This window comes from Phytophthora cinnamomi (genome assembly GCF_018691715.1).
Source record: "Phytophthora cinnamomi strain GKB4 chromosome Unknown Contig19, whole genome shotgun sequence".
Taxonomy (NCBI): domain Eukaryota; phylum Oomycota; class Peronosporomycetes; order Peronosporales; family Peronosporaceae; genus Phytophthora; species Phytophthora cinnamomi.
In genome coordinates, this window is record NW_027150952.1 from 1,486,970 (window position 1) to 1,503,220 (window position 16,251).

General features: G+C 55.7%; 4 protein-coding genes across 4 annotated transcripts; 3 read left to right on the forward strand and 1 right to left on the reverse strand.

Moving 5' to 3' along the window:
* Nucleotides 1-7,848: 7,848 nt before the first annotated feature.
* IUM83_13138 (uncharacterized protein) lies at nt 7,849-8,619 on the forward strand (the record flags this gene model as incomplete). The annotated part of the gene is made up of 1 exon (XM_067937797.1): nt 7,849-8,619. One exon carries the CDS (start codon nt 7,849-7,851, stop codon nt 8,617-8,619), a length of 771 nt encoding a protein of 256 aa, XP_067795866.1.
* Nucleotides 8,620-8,779: 160 nt separating this feature from the next.
* IUM83_13139 (putative aldehyde reductase) lies at nt 8,780-9,613 on the forward strand (the record flags this gene model as incomplete). Its single annotated transcript, XM_067937798.1, has 1 exon — nt 8,780-9,613. One exon carries the CDS (start codon nt 8,780-8,782, stop codon nt 9,611-9,613), a length of 834 nt encoding a protein of 277 aa, XP_067795867.1.
* A 794-nt stretch (nt 9,614-10,407) lies between these two features.
* Nucleotides 10,408-13,164, forward strand: IUM83_13140 (AGC protein kinase; the record flags this gene model as incomplete). The annotated part of the gene is made up of 2 exons (XM_067937799.1): nt 10,408-10,856; nt 10,923-13,164. The coding sequence occupies 2 exons, from the start codon at nt 10,408-10,410 to the stop codon at nt 13,162-13,164; spliced, it is 2,691 nt and encodes an 896-aa protein (XP_067795765.1).
* Nucleotides 13,165-13,504: 340 nt separating this feature from the next.
* IUM83_13141 (carbonic anhydrase-like protein) lies at nt 13,505-14,480 on the reverse strand (the record flags this gene model as incomplete). Its single annotated transcript, XM_067937800.1, has 3 exons — nt 13,505-14,016; nt 14,087-14,350; nt 14,432-14,480. The coding sequence occupies 3 exons, from the start codon at nt 14,478-14,480 to the stop codon at nt 13,505-13,507; spliced, it is 825 nt and encodes a 274-aa protein (XP_067795764.1).
* Nucleotides 14,481-16,251: the final 1,771 nt, after the last annotated feature.

A 16,251-nucleotide genomic window follows, 5' to 3' on the forward strand; every position in this document is an offset into this window, starting at 1 on the left:
ATCCTCCCCCACTTAAAGAGGGAGCCACCACTCCGAGTAAACTCGGCAGACGTGGATGCCGCATGGCATTCACGTAGAACGGTGTATGCCCAGTCGAGGCATGCACTGAGTTATTGATGGCAAACTCTGCCATCGATAAGCACTCGCTCCAGTATTGGAACGAGTGAGCGTAGCTCTTCAACATATCGACGAGCACGCGATTCACGCGCTCGGTTTGACCGTCCGTCTGCGGATGATCCGCAGTCGACATGGAAAGTTGGCTCCCAAGAAGTGTAAACACTTCTTGCCACAGGTGCGCTGTGAAGCGCGGGTCTCTGTCCGACACGATGTCGGACGGCATGCCATGGTGTTTGAACACCATGTCGACGAGCAGACGGGCCGTCTGCTTCGCGGTCACTTCTGCCGGCACCGCAGCAAGATGTACCATCTTGCTGAAACGGTCGACGAAGACCACAACACCGGTGTTCCCTCCGCTATCCGGGGGAAGACCAAAGATGAAGTCCAATGACATGGACTTCCAACACTCCGACGGAGTCGGTAGTGATTGTAATGGAGCCTGCGCAAACGGCGCAGGCTTTACGCGTTGGCACATTTCGCAAGCACGGACGTACTTGCGCACCCACTTGTACTGGTGGTTCCAGTAGAAGTCACGCGTGAGAAGGACGTATGTCTTCTCACGTCCGAGATGTCCCGCAGACGGGGCATCATGATACTCGTACATGATCCTGAGTCGCAGGTCATGGTCATTTGGCACGACAACGCGATCCGCGTTGTCGTCGACTGCGTTGTAGAGTAGCAGTCCGTCGTGCACACGAAAGCGGTGTGCACGCGCTCGAAGGTGCTTGGGCAGCTTCTGACGGGACTTGTCAGAAGGCGCTGTGCCATAGGCCAGCAAGAGCTTCGCGTCCGCGTCGTGCGCGTACGCGGCCTTCACATCATCCAACAGAGATGATGTGGGTTTGCTCGATCGCATGGCGTCAATGGCATTGACGTCAACAGCTTCTGCATAGTCCGGCCGACGTGATAACGCGTCGGCCACCACGTTCAATCTTCCGGGTTTGTATTCGACCCGGAAGTTATACTCCGCAAAGAATGAGAGCCATCTCGCCATTCTTTGTGATATGTGGGGTGACTTCACTGCGGTGCGCAGTGAAGCATGGTCGGTGTAGACCACAAATGATCTACTTCCAAGTAGATACACTCGGAACTTTGCGAGTGCATATTTCATGGCAAGGAGTTCCTTGTCATGTACCGGATAATTACGCTCAGCTGCTTTCAGCTGACGCGACTGGTAATAGACGACACGATCACGGCCCTCGTGATCGTGCTGCATCAACGCGCATCCGATCGCGAAATCGGATGCGTCACACACTACGTGAAATGGGCGATCTTGGTCAGCCACTGCCAGGATCGGCGCCTCAGTCAAGCCCCGCTTGACTGCATCGAATGCCTTTGGCAATCGGGTGTCCATTCCACACAGCTTCTTTCTTAAGAAGCTGTGACAGCGGGCGGATCTTGCCCGCATAATCCTCCACGTACTTGCACAAGTACGTGGCCAAGGAACTGCCTCAGTTCCTTGACACTTGAAGGCGTTGGCCATTCATTTATCACTCTGACCTTTTCCGGGTCAGGGCGAACACCATTCTTCCCTACGAGACACCCGAGGACGGGTATCTCGCTCGCCCCGAAGATACACTTCTTCAGGTTCGCATAGAGCTTATGCTTTCGCATAAGCTCAAGTGAGCTTCCGGAGATGCACCCTGTGCATCTCTACGTCGAAGTCTTCCCGTCCACAGCTCGGCTGTGGGTGAACACATCATCGAAGTAGCTCGGTGCGAAGTCGCGCACCGAGCGCAACAAGTGCGTCACGCACCTGTTGAAAGTCGCAGGGGCGTTCTTAAGCCCCTGTGGCATTACTAGCCATTCCCAGAGCATGCCGCTTGGCGTGCTCACTGCCGTGAGAGGGATATCGCTCTCACGCATTAGGATTTGATAAAATCCATCTCGCAAGTCGAGAGCACTGTAAACGGTGCTCCCGGCCATCGAATCGATGATAACATCTTTTCGCGGTATCGGCGTCTGCGCCGGTACCGTCGCATCGTTCAGCTTGTTGTAGGCATGAACGATGCGCCATCCGCCCTGTGGCTTTTTTGACACAGAACGTCGGCGCACTGTGCGGGGACTTTGATTCCCGCACTTGTCCTGCTTTACGACGACTTTCAAAGAAGTCGTCGATCGCTTTCACTTGCTCTCGCGGCAGTGGCCACTGCCGCGTGACACAGTACTTCGTGCCCGGCACGAGATCAATCTCGTGCTGAATGCCTTTATCCTGCGGAAGCTCCGCAGGAATGTCTTCCGGGAGTACGTCTTTGTACTCCCTCAACAATTCGTAATAGGGACTCGACTTCAGCGAGTCCCAACCTTGTTCCTCGAAGCGCTCTCGCTTCGTCTTCGCACTGAGAGTGTCTTCACTCTCAGTGGTACTTCCCATGAAGAGCTGCCTCAGCTATTCGCTCTCGCTCGCCGTTCTTTCGCTGTCCGAAAGAACGCAGACTTGCTCGATGCGTCCATCGTGCAAGTCGCGCGTGAAGCGCTTCCAGCTCATGGCTGGAAGCGATGTCAACTCCGACGCCGTCGTCGGAGGACTAGCGGGTTCCATGTCACGATACTGGTATCCAGTATCGGTGCGCGTCAAGACGCTTAGCGTCTTGACATTCGGCGTCACCGCCGCAGTCTGCCCAGCAGACTGCTCTTGTTGCGTCTCGGTCCCGGACCGAGACTTGCGCAGCGTTTTCCGCTTGCGCCGTCTTCTTGTTGTGCGGAGCCCGGCTCCGCACAGTTGTTCTCCTTGTCCAGGCCCGGCCGTGGACAGTCGTTCGCCGGCGGACCCTGTCCGCGGGCGCGCGGTATCAAGCCCGGCTTGACCGCATTTTCCTTCGTGCAGCCCGGCTGCACGGTAGTGTCCGTTCGCCGGCAGAACCTGTCTGCGGGCGCGCGATATCAAGCCCGGCTTGATCGCATGAGCGCTTCGTCGTGCAGCCCGGCTGCACGACAGCATGTAATTGCGTCAGTGCGGTACGTTTGCAACCGTCCGCACTGTTTGCAGCGTCAACTCTCGTAGTTGACACGCCTTCGTCACCTCGACGCCATTCATTGGCGGAGCCCCTCATGACCGAGGGTGCGTCGACTCCCGGAGCCGACGCGTCGTTGTCGACCTGACCGCTTCGGGTCAGGGACTGTCCCTTACACGCTTGAACGTGGGTGTTGGTTCCCGGAACCAACACATCTTTTTCTTCCGACGTCGGCAGCATTGCCGACGTGGGTCTCACTTGTGCGCGCCCTCGCGCACTTCTTGGGCACTCCGGGACAGCAGCATTAAGCGCTGTCTCGACTGGTAAGCCGCGCGCACCTGCTGGTGCGCGCTGCGGTAACAGGGCCATCGCTCTCTGTTCCGCTGTCGCGGCCGAAGCGCACGAGCGTGCGCTTCTTCCAGTCTATCACCGGATCATGCCGTGCAAGCCACGGCATGCCCATTACCACGTCAAACTTATCGTCCAGGTCCAAGACGATAAAGTGTTCGACAAACACTCGTTGTTTGTACGAGAAGCGCACGTTCACGACGCGCTTCTCGGTCTTCACGATGGCACCTGTTGCCAATCGAACTTCCAGAAGACTTCGAGGTGTATCTACCTCCTCGAAGTCAAGTCTTGACAGGCTTCGTAGTCGAACAAAGTTGTTCGACGCGCCTGAGTCTACCAATGCTCGAAGAGAGTCACTCGCTCTCTTCGAGTAAACCTTCAAGATGACTAGGTTTGGCCTGTCATCTTGTTTCTTGCAGTGAGAGCTGGTCTCACTGGGGACTGCAGTCCTCAGTGTCGCGTGCCCGATGTCGGCACGCGCGACTGCATTACCAGTAGGGCGCCCCGCGCCTACTGGATGTTCGCGTTTTTTGTTGGTCCGCGGCGATGCCTAGCATCGCCACGACGGCCACCTCCAGGGGGCATGGGAGCTGTACACTCCCGTGCAAAGTGACCGATCCTTCCGCAGCGGAAGCATCGCACGTTACCTCCCTGCTGCTGGTAACCAGCAGTTGTTGCGCTCGAGAGGTCCATTGGCTCCGGACCTCCCGTCCTCGCCACCGGGCGCGGTTGCGGCCTCGGTACGTTTACATGGAGTTTAGCCTGCCGCAGGCTAAACTCTTCTTGCATGGCAAGAGTGATTGCAGCTTCGAGAGTACTCGGGTACTCTCGGAAGAGATAGGTCTTCACAGGCCCATCTCTAAGCCCCTTCATGAACGTGACGACCTTGGTCGCCTCGTCAATCGGGTTAGTCACGATATTTGATACCAAATATCGTGCGCGCTGCGCGTAAGCATGGACGTCATGCTTACCCTGCTGAAGGTCGAGGAACTCCGCCCTCGACCGGAACTCGTTTGCGGGGGCTCAAACGCTTGTTTGAGCTCCTCTTTGAACACTTCGTACGTGCTGAAGCACGTAGGATCGGAGAGTCGGCGTCCATACGCCCAACTCCTTGCGCGTCCGCCAAGGCAGGACATGGCGAACGCGACCTTCGACAGCGGGTCGACGATGTGTCGAGCCGCTATGGCTGTGTCGAGTTCGACAAGCCATCGGAGGAGAGGCTCGCCCTCTCTTCCCACGTAATTGCTTACGCTCAACTTTAATGGTTGAGCACGCGGTGTCGTCCCTGACGACGCCGTCACTGAGGAAGCAGCGTCACGCTGCTCCTTCATGATGAATCCCAGAGCAACACCATGTTGCTCCGTCGGCGATAGCGTACGCAGCATTGTAGCTATCGCCGCTTCTCCAATGACTGTTGACAGTCGTTGGAGGGCCTCCCACTCTGGGTCAGACAGGTGGGGCAGTCAGCGCGTGCAACATGCGTTGCAGGCGTGTTGGAGCTCTCCATGGGCACCTCCGTGCTCATGTGGTTCTCGGCTCCGCGTTCGTACACCGCGTACGAACGTCAAGCAGTCGGTCGTTGGACGGACTACAAAGTGCTACCAGGTGTAGTGGGTCTAACTTGACTCACTACTTTAGCTTACACGTTGCGCAACGTGTATGAGGAAGCGTAAGTACTTAGTAATTACTTAGGTTAATTATATTTGAATACACAAATATAAGTTAAGTAACAAAAGGATTCCAAGTGACTTAGATTAGGTGAAATGAGAACTGTATTGTTTGTAAATTGATCTTCCTCTAAAATCTGCTAAAAACTGTTTATCATCTATGAAAGGGTTGGCAGCGGCTGGCTGTCAGAGCCCCGCTAATATGCATGTCTCTGATTGGTAGAAAGATGCTGCTTTCTACCAATAGGATCTTTGGGTATGTGTGGACCACTCACTGTGGTGGTCCACTTCAATGTATCCATCGGTGTGTCTTACACCAATGTGAGGAAGTATCTAAAACCTTTAACAGATATTTATCTGTTAAACCATAAGTGACAAATGTCATGCACAAGCGACAGTTGTCACTTGTGACCGTTATCGTGCACAAGTGACTGTTGTCACTTGTGTGTGTAACCCCGTTACAATCTCGTTCAGGCCAGGTTTTTGGGCGTTTGAAGTCGTACACCCGCTTGACCCGCTCCCAGTCGTTTCCACCGAGCGGCTTGAGCTGCTTCACAATCAGACAAAGCGTAATAATCTCATGGTGACTGTAATTCCTGTAGCCGGTTTGTCTACCCTTCTGCAGGTACGACGCAACCACACGCACATCATGTTAGCAGCAAGACCATATCTACCGGCCACACAACGCGAGTCGACCGACCCTCCCCATCTTCTGCCTCGGCCGCAAAATCCAGAATGCACGCAGACAAATCATTTGAAATGTGTATAGAACGATATCTGGCCGACTGTCATACAAAGACTAAGTAATATGCACCGCTGGTCTCAATACAAAGTTCAAGTAATTTGCACTGAACTGCTGGCCGTTCGCAACAACGAGCACGAGCTCCTCCTCAGAGGTGTTGCAGGTGGCGGTGCTGGCAGCCCCACCATCCACAGCGACAGATAAACCAAAGCTGGTCGCCGTAGGAAACGGTGACTTCCTCGCCCGGAAGAATATCGCGGCGAGACACCGCCACAACCGTGAGATTGCCCCCGACTTGCACCTCTTCAAAGCGGCAGTTAGGATTGCAGTGGTGATTGAGGAAGCGCATCTTTCCCCCACACCACAAGGCGTCCAACACAACGCTTCTCCCATCAGTAGCTGGAGTCTCGAGCAGCATTCGATAGCTGTTGTCCATCTGGCCTCGACTCGGTGCCTCATCCAGCCCCATAAAGTATCCAAAATATTGACCGATGATCTGTCCGTGAGGAATGAAGCCCAGCGTCGTGATTCCATATTTTTCGAGTCGCCGATTCCAGCTAAGGAGTAGATTGGGATTCTCTTGCAGGGCGTTGCCACACTCACCCTTGAACGCACAATTGGACTTCGTACAAAACCGGTTGTTGAGCGCGTTGCTGCAGGTTAGCGCGCAGCATCGTTGGGGGCATTTGCAGCGTGGTGCTTCTGGAATCGTCTTGAACGTCCATTTCTCCGCATTTGAATGGTTTTGGATTGGGTCCACGTACGTCGGCCAAGCCGCAGGCAACCAGTCGACAACAAGTGTTTTGTTTTTCCCCGAAGGCTGAGCCTGGGAGCTGTTGGAGGAACCTGGTGAGCCAGGTAACGACTGGGTCAGCGTTTCCTGTGAGCTTCTTTCATCATCACGGGAAGCACGCGGCGTAGTTGCTCCAGATAGATGGGTCTCCACAGATAGACGTCGGGTGCAGTCGGATGGGTACCCGGACTGCGTCGACCACGACGCAACCGTGGGGGCATACGAGCTGTCGTCCTCGCTGCTCTCTCCGTCGTTGTCTCCAGCATGAATCGGACCCCGAGCAGGCCCCTCCTCCATCTGCGCACACGAAGGCGCCGAGACGCGTGTGGCCGGATGTATTCCAACGGCTCCGGCTGCCGGTGAGGGATCCGACTGCGATGGGGAGGGCGTGAAAGACTTGTCAGCACGCGGCGATTTCGACTGCTTCTTGGAGCTAGCAACGCAAGGTGATAGGCCGGCCTCACTGCTTGTTCTCTTGTTGGGCGCGGACGGGATCATTGAGCTATCAAAAAGAAACAGTTAGCTCGGTCCACAACAAATCAATAGCTACTGACACACCTCGTGATGTCTTCTTCTCGGCTAATTCGAAAGTGAACGCCAGGCTGAAAGCGCGCGGATTTTCGCGCCTCCAGAAGATCGCAAATTTCAAACTAGTTGTTAAATCGGGTGGTTGAAGTTGACACATCAGGACCGCATCAAACTAAAACTAAAACTAAAACTAAAAGGGGGAATTGTTTAATCTACTAAAACAGATAGTCGATCAAACAATTCGGTTTAATGAGGTCGTTTAATGCGACTTTTAATGCCGAGGTTAGGGTTGCATAATACTCTTTTAGGAGGGTTATGGAAGGCGCCCAGTTGATTCGGAAGAAACAAAAGCGCCATTTTTTGTTGTGCCGGGCGGGGAGACTCTATGACCAGATAGCCTACCCGTACACTTTAAAAAGTACGGGTTTGTTGATGTATCGCAACTCGGCTTCAACGCGATTCGCTTTTAGTGCACTGCCAGTTCCTGGACCACCAGCAAACAAATCGAGGGATTATTATACTGGCGGCACCACCAGAAGAGTAACAGATGCAAACGCGTTGCAAAGAGCAATTCCTCACCTCCAATCAACGGTAAAGGCCGGCACTGAATACCTTTGCCAAAAGTTCCGCATATTCTTTCAGAGCCCATTTGTTAATTTGCTTCGACCCCGACAGTAGGAACTGCTTCGTTCAGTCAGGATGTTCTTGCGTGCCACGCTTGCCAGTGCAATTGCTGTCATTGCTATCAGCGGAGCTCAGGCTGGTGGGAACTTTCAAGGCAAGAGTTACCAGCAAACCACGGAGCAACTGCTAGTTGGCGAGTACTACAAACCTTCTGCGCGGGAAGCCTCGGGTGTTCCTAACACTACCGCTGCGTTCCACCGCTCGCCGTGCCCGGCACTCAACGCGCTGGCAAACCACGGGTACCTGCCACGCAACGGCAAGGATATCCCCAAGGGCGTGCTCAAAGCTGCGATCATGAACATTTTCAACATGGCGAACGACACCGCCACAACGCAGGTGGGCCAAGTTTCCGATATCTTCTCACTCGACTTCTTGAGCAAGCACAACGCGCCCGAACACGACGCATCGCTGGTGCATTCGGACGCTTACTTTGGCCACGATCCGATGGAGGTGAACATTACTCTCGCCAACGACGTGCTGGCTCGTGCCGATGGCAACGGTATGATCAGCACGACGGCTATCGCCAAAGTTCGCAAGGACCGTGCGGCGCTGTGCGAGGCCAGCAACCCCGAGTGCACGTTTGGAGACGGCGAGAAGAAGAAGGCGTTCACGCAAGCTTCTCTGCTGCTAATGGCTTTCGGGCGAGGTGACACAATCTCCGTTCAGCATGCTCGGTCGTTCCTGGTCGAGGAGAAAATCCCCAGGGATTTTGTGAAGGCGAAGGAGCCTGTCTCGCTCGCGGCGCTTGCTAAGAAATCCGCGGAGCTCGTCGCTCAGGCCTCGTAGGTAGCTTGAAGCAGCAACCTAACGCAACCCCTCTTTTACTCGTAATACAAGCCTTGAAGTCTTGGTACATGCACCAGCCTGCACTTCAACTAGAGGTCGTAGCCTACGATGCATAGATGCGTAAGTCCCTCAATCCGAAAGATCCTGCTCAAGTCTCAGCATGAACATGCGCATCCCGACCAAGACCCTGCCGAGTGGGGCCCAGCTACCGACCATCGGCTTCGGCGCGTACCTGGAGAACGACGTTGCCAACTCGTACAACATCGTGCTGTCGGCCCTCAAGCAGGGCTACCGCCACATCGACACGGCCCAGCTGTACCACAACGAATCGGAGGTGGGTCGCGCGGTGCGGGATTCGGGCATCCCTCGAGAGGCGATCTTCGTGACCAGCAAGCTCTTCCTGACCGAATGGGGCTACAAGAGGGCCCTGGCCAGCGTCAAGCGGAGCAACGAGCAGATCGGACTCGGCTACATCGACCTGTTCCTGCTCCACGCGCCGGGTGACGCTGCTACGCGAGCGGAGACCTGGCGTGCCCTTGAAGAGCTCCATGAGCAAGGAATCCTGAAGGACATTGGCGTGTCCAACTTCAGCGGCGCGCACATTGACAAGCTGATGAAGACGGCCAAGGTGAAGCCCGCCGTGAACCAGATCGAGCTGCACCCGTGGCTCACCCGTCCCGAGACGGTCAAGTACTGCAAGGACCACGATATCATCGTGGAGGCCTACTCGCCGCTGGTGAAGGCCTTCAAGATGAAGGACCCGACGTTGAACGAGATCGCGAACGAGGTGGGCGCGTCTCCGGCTCAGGTGTTGGTAGCCTTCAGCCTGGCCAACGACATCATCCCGCTGCCCAAATCCGCCAACACGAAGCGCCAGAAGGATAACCTCGAGGCCATCAACGTCCAGCTGTCGGCCGAGCAGGTCGAGCGCCTGGCCGCATTGGACGAGTACTTCGTCACGGACTGGGACCCCATCCGCGATGAGGAGGTGTAATCACTGTCCTCTCTCCTGGTTTTCAGTCGATACCGTACAAGTGGTTGAACATGTACATGTAAATTACATGATGTCATGCAAGGTGTTGCGTGTTGCTCCTGCTATGATACATGTACATGCACAAGCCTGGAAAGTAAGTGTCTCTCGGAGGCCCACACTGTCAGCTTTTACTCTGCAGCTGGCGCGTCCACTGAGTTGCAGGTGTTCCGGTGGAATAAATCGCTGCAGTGTCTTGTTGTTGATGGCCAGCACACAGCCGATGGCTTGGAATGTTACGACTGGAAACGGAACCTCGCAGTCTTTTGCGAGGTAGTAATCTGCCATTCTGGTGTGGCACACACCGCGCAGTTTCTTTCGCAGCGCCGCCCCGTCCACGTGCAACGGTTGATACTCTATGTGCATCGATTGGACAAAAACAATCGAATCAGCCAATCACAGCAACCATCCGGGGGGATGGGAGCAAGCTGGTGTTCCCCACACCAAAGCGTCCTCCCTGCCCGCACCACCAGCCTTTTCACAGTTAAGAGGTAATTTTGTATCCAACATCTCTCAATGCACACGCCGTCCAACCACCAGTTTACATCAATAAAGAGGTTCCTTCCTTCACAAACCCCCGCCTACCCCGTTGTCGGGTCGTCTTGCCCGCGGTCAGTCGCCCCAACCAGTCTGTCTCTCTCAGCTGCAGGTAGTCAGCTCGCTAGCCAGACAGAGGACGAGCGAGCCTCCAGGTCCGCAGGAGCGAAGTGACTGCCAAGGGCTTCCAGGGCTTCAGGCTTCCGGCTTCCAGCGCCGCCATGATCAAGGTCAAGTGGGACTCCACCTACCAGCCCGCCGCCAACGCCAATGGCAATGGCAATGGCTCCACCACCACCAATGCCAACGCCGCCACGGCCGAGCGCCCCACGCTCACGGCGCTCATGGACGGCATCGTGATCAGCAGCACCAGCAGCACCAGCAGCAACGTGGCCGGCGCACGCCGCCCGCCCATGCCCAAGTGGGACATGGGCACGATCTCGGAGGACACGATGCCCGCGGCCTTCACGGCGGCGTCCGCCGGCTGGGCCAACGAGCGCTTCGAGCTCACGGAGAGCGGCGAGGTGCGCAACCGCGCGAGCAAGGCGCGCATCTCCAAGCAGGAGATCCGCGACCACGGCGAGGAGGTGCTCAGGGGCCTCATCGACCACGTGCACACGCGCATGTTGCAGGAGCTGCTCTTCCTGGAGCAGGCCATCCCGCCGCTCGAGTTCGAGCGCAGCTCGGTCGAGTCGGGCTTCGAGCCGGGCTCGAGCCACACGAGCAGCAGCGTCAGCAGCTCGGTGCGCTCCAGCTCGTCCAGCATCTGCTCCACCAACGACGGCTTCCGCATGATGATCGACACGGACGAGCCGCGCTGCATCTTCCACACGAGCAAGAACTTCAGCGTGGCCGAGAAGCTCCTGGTCTTCGTCTGCTCCTTCCGCGGACTCAGCTGCGGCATCTGGAGCCGCAGCGTGCTGCTCAAGGACGGCGTGCAGGTCGGCTCCATGCTGCCGTACTTCCAGAAGGCCATCGCCGCCGGCTACGGCATCCTCGTGATGAACCCCAACATGAACACGCAGCTCATGGTCACGCAGGACGGCACCGTGGAGAAGATGCCGATCCGAGGCTCCAGCAACGCCGACGAGCACTGCGACCACGTGTGGCGCAACTACATTTTCCCCTCGGCGGCGCACAAGGTGCACTTCATCGCGTACGGCTACGGCGGCGTGCTGGTCACGCAGCTCATCGCCAAGTACCGCTACGAACTCAAGAGCCGACTGGGCAACGTGGCCTTCATCGAGAGCTCGCACAAGATCGACCCGTCCTGGAACTCGGGCTTCAAGCGCTTCTTCTCGCAGCACAGTATCTCCTGGTCCCGGTCCGACTTCCCGGTCAACACCGAGTTGAGTCGCGATGCCACCGCGTTCGCCGCTAGTGGTGGTCCGAGTGGTACTGGGACGGCTACGAGCAGCGACGACGCGTTCTCCGCTACTGCGTCGTCTCCGTCCTCGCGCTCGCCGAAGAGCCCAAGCGCTGCTCAGCTGACTGGATTCGGCTGTATTTGTCTGTCTGCAGGACCATGCGAGGGTGCGAACGAGAGCCCTGCTTACACAACGAAGGCGGTGCTGGACACCGTCTTCGCTTTCTTGGCGTCGCCCACGCCCTACGAGTTCCAGCGCCGGGCTGCACGCGAACTACGGCTTAACACACTACTGGAGGAGCAGCAGGCTCGAGGACAGACTCACGAGGAACATGCTGGTCACTCTGGACGTGAAGGCCAAAGTGGCCGTGGAGGTCATGGTGGTCACGGTGGCCATGGCGCTGATAATGGGCGGCCTCCTCGAGATCAACCAGCGCGCGGACGGAAAGAATCGGTGTATGATTCCGTGCTAGGAGGTGCCGCTGGAAATGCTTCTCACGAACTGAAACCCCGCGAGTACGACTCCTTGACAATTGATGACTTCGACTTGCTCCGTGTGGTTGGCCGGGGTGCTTTCGGTAAGGTGATGTTGGTTCGACGAAAGGTGCCGCAGCAGCAGAAGGGGGCGCGGTTATTAAGTCCGCGCACAATGATGTCCATGGGTATGACCGCGCAGCAGATTGCAGGTGCATCTGGGGGTGAATCTGGCAAGGTTTATGCCATGAAGGTGATCAAGAAGGCCGCTGTGTTTGCCAAGAACCAGGTGGAGCACACGAAGACAGAACGCCGTATTTTGCAGGGTGTGGATCATCCATTCATGGTAAAGTTGCGTTATGCGTTCCAGAACGATGCGAAGTTGTATTTCGTGATGGACTTCTACAATGGCGGCACGCTTCACTTCCACCTGCGGCGTGCGATGCACTTTGACGAGGTGCGCACCCGCTTTTACGCTGCGCAGCTTGTTTTGGCCATCTCGCACCTACACACATACAACATCGTGTACCGTGATCTCAAGCCGGAGAACATTTTACTGGACGACCAGGGATACATCGCGCTTACGGACTTCGGTCTCTCGCACGACCACTTCGATAGCAAGGACGGTATGCAGACCTTCTGCGGTACACCGGAGTACATCGCCCCTGAGCTCATTCGTCGCGTGCCATACGGCAAGGCTGTGGACTACTGGTCGTTGGGCGTCCTAATTTTCGAGATGCTTGCAGGCTACACGCCGTTCTACCACGCAAACCGCAAGCGCAACTTCCAGAACATTGTGAAGCTTCCGCTGCGGTTCCCGTCCGAGTTCTCCGATGACGCCCGCTCATTGCTGCGTGGCCTGATCTGCCGCAACCCAGCTAAGCGACTCGGGTCCGGCCCGTGCGGCGCCCAGGAGATTATGGATCACCCGTTCTTCGGCAGTGTGGATTGGGAGAAGTTGTACAAGCGTGACGTGCATGTGCCTTTCAGGCCTGTGGTCAAGTCGGACGGTGAAGTGAACAACGTCCCCGAGTTCTTCAAGCGACAGGAAGTGGTGGACTCGGTTGTCTCCGACGCCCCGATCGGCAAGAGCCACGTCTTCCAGGGCTTCTCGTACACTGACCCGTACAACCTGTAATGTAACAGGCAGGTGAAGCAGGAAACAGATATTAGTGAATGGTCAAGGCCGCGTTATTGATGTGCCAGCGTAGAACAGGGAGAGGAGAAAAACTAACATCATGGAGTAAGATATCTAGCAAGCAAGCTACGATCAAGTGTACAATGCGTGTGTCTTTCTGAGGGTAACAAGACACGGAATTGAGTGCTCAGGGTGTCCATATTCGTACATATTCGTAGCAACGTAGCAAACATGCATCAACTTGGTATCAGTTTTTGGATAATAGCTGTTCACATTACTCTGTGGCACGATCACTTTGTCATTGTCGAGTGCACTAGGCAACCAGGTTCCCTAGCAGCTCTCAGTAGTACTTGATCTCGCGGTCGTTCAGCGGCTGGGTGGGGCGGTTGTCCGAGGCGTCTTTCGTGGCCGGGAGGTCCCCGTACAAGCTCTTCACCTGGCTCAGCTCGTCGTACGAGATGGAAATGGGGTTGTTGAGCACCCACCAGTCGACCACCTCACTGCACGGAGGCGTGGTCAAGCTCCCGTTGTAGTTGAACAGGTGGCTCTTGGCGACGAGGCCGTTGAGCAGGTCGGCGTAGTTGATACCGCTGTCCTGCAGGTCGAAGTCGTCGCCACCAGTCTCCAGGTCGTTCCAGAGGTTCTTGATGAAGGCGTTCTCCTCCACGTCCGGTTCAGCGATGAGGAACACGCCCGTGACCAGGATCGTGCCCGTGTCGCTGTCCTTGTGGACGAAGTGGATCTCGGCGTCGTAGTGGTAGTCGTCCAGTGCGTGCTCCGACGTCGCGTGCATGTGGAACTGGGCCAGCGCATACTCGCGCTCGTCGAAGTTGATGGACTTGACCGTGCAGTCTACAGCATAACTCCATAGCGATTAGTTTGGGTTATTCAGGTAGAACTCGGCCACCAGACTTCCACCCACGCTCGTCTCCGTTGATCTGCCACTTGTACAGGTCCTCGAGCTTCTTGAGCTTAAATTTGCTGCAGTCGCCTCCGTACTTGAGTGGGGCGTACGCCATGCCCCAGTCGTTGTGCGAGAGATCGCGAACAGGGATGTTGATCGGGGACTGGTGAGCTCCACCGCAGGACGGGTACGAATCCTTCCAGTCAGCGGGACCTAGCTCCTCGTCCGTAGTCTCACTGTACCCCCACTTCCCCGTCGCCGCCTGCCCCGCGGCCACCAGGACTGCAGCCAAAGCACGACACGAGGCGCTGATCCGAGCATCTTTTGCCTGCGTTTGAAGGCCTCACGAATTGAGATGGCGACCAAGCTGTGAACTCAAGAATGCCTTGGTTGCCCGAGTCAGAACTCCCATAGCGACGGCGGCAAAGATCCAAAAGCCGAAAAGACTACCGGACAGGTAATCGACGGCTCAGAAATGCCCCAAAGCGCCGCTGACGCAAAATGCTCAGCCGTCCATTAGCTGGATCGGATTCCTACGTCGCTTCGTGCCTACGTGCCCAACACGGACTTTGTGCCGCACACTATGTCCACGCGCTGGGAAGGTCAAGTGAATCACGTTGATTCCACAGGATAAACGTAACGCTGTATGAAAACATCTCGGGTATCCGGCCGTTTGTGAGTGATCATTAAGTCACTGGAGCTACGAAGGACAACTTCAAGGGTGCAGCGGAGAGCTGCGCACAGGATACGAAGAAGTGTGCTAATGTGGTCGTAACCTGTGTGTTTGTCTTCTCGATTTGGGCAGTTGTGCTGGACCAGCTTATGCAGCCCCCGAGCAGTAGCAAGCGAACCACTAGGTCTTTGTCGTGTTTTTCATCAACTACTCTTCTTCATAAACCCAACGGTAAAATCCTCATATCTCGGATCGTGCATTGTTGCCAGGGTCGGAGTTCTGGGGATCTCGAACATGTTCGCGATATCGTTCGGGCCCCAACCTTTGTCGACCCAAATTTTGAACTGGTACGTCAGCATCCTCCCAGCTAGCCTTTTCATGTCGGGGATATCTTTCAGCGCATGGAAAAGCGTAGCCACTTTACTCTGCTGCAATTTGTTGGTGGTCCGAGAACCAGGTGGTTCCATTAACTGTTCGATAGTAATCGGCGAATCTGAACCACTGCATGAACTTGCTCGACGAGGTCGAGCTTCGTTGGGGTTTGCTCAAGGTTGGTAAAGCCTAAACAATAATTTGGGGTAAAACCCAAGTCCGTGAAAAAGCCTTATCCTATCTTCCACTCCGCATCGTCCACCTTTGCAAGTATTGAAATGCCCGAAAGATCTCCTCGCTCTTCGTCATTTTCACTGCCATCGTTTTCCTCCACTTCTGTATCGTTCGACCTCATAAATTGTTCCACACCGACACCAGAGGTGGTTATCTCCTTCGTTGTTTTGGATTGCCTGCATTAGTTCCTGCAAGAAAGACAATCGCGATCAGCGCCATAAGAACGCTGGTCACGCGCATTATGCTTCTAGTCTTGTACAGTCCTTGGGTAGTTGGGGGCAAATGTGGAAGTGGAGAACAAATGCTGCAGTGCGGAAGCCTCAAGCCTCAAGCCATCAACTCACACGGCCCCATTATCTCCTTTAGGACTTCCCATGCGGGCAATCCATGATGACCCCAGGAGCCAGTGGCAATCATGGATTGCGGTGGAAAGTGCCCGCAGCAATCTGAGCCAGAATAAATCCCAGACCCAGAAGCTGGCTAGTTTTGGTAACAGCGAAGATGCAACATCGTGAAAAGGGGGTGTTTTGTACTCAAGACGGCTCCGACTCCCTCACTCTGCTTCGAGTTCATCCACACTTGCACCTTCTCGAAAGTAGCGTCGCCTGACGCGGTCAATCCAGTACTTTAGCATTACCATCGTTTAGAATCTACTGTACCTACAATAAGGGTGGGTTTCTTATCTTCCTCCACAGGATCCTGGGACGGGCGAGAGTCGTGCGCGCGCGCGTTTCTGATCAGGCGATTTCGCGAAAAAAGCCGTGGGTCGAACTCGAGGCCTTTGGACTTCGTCCCACCCGTCTCAAAATACTCGACGCTGATTGGCGGAATTCTTTGTAGGACGACATAAGAAACCCGGCCTAAGAAAGCCGTGCTTCGCCCGGAACAGCTCTGGATTTTAATG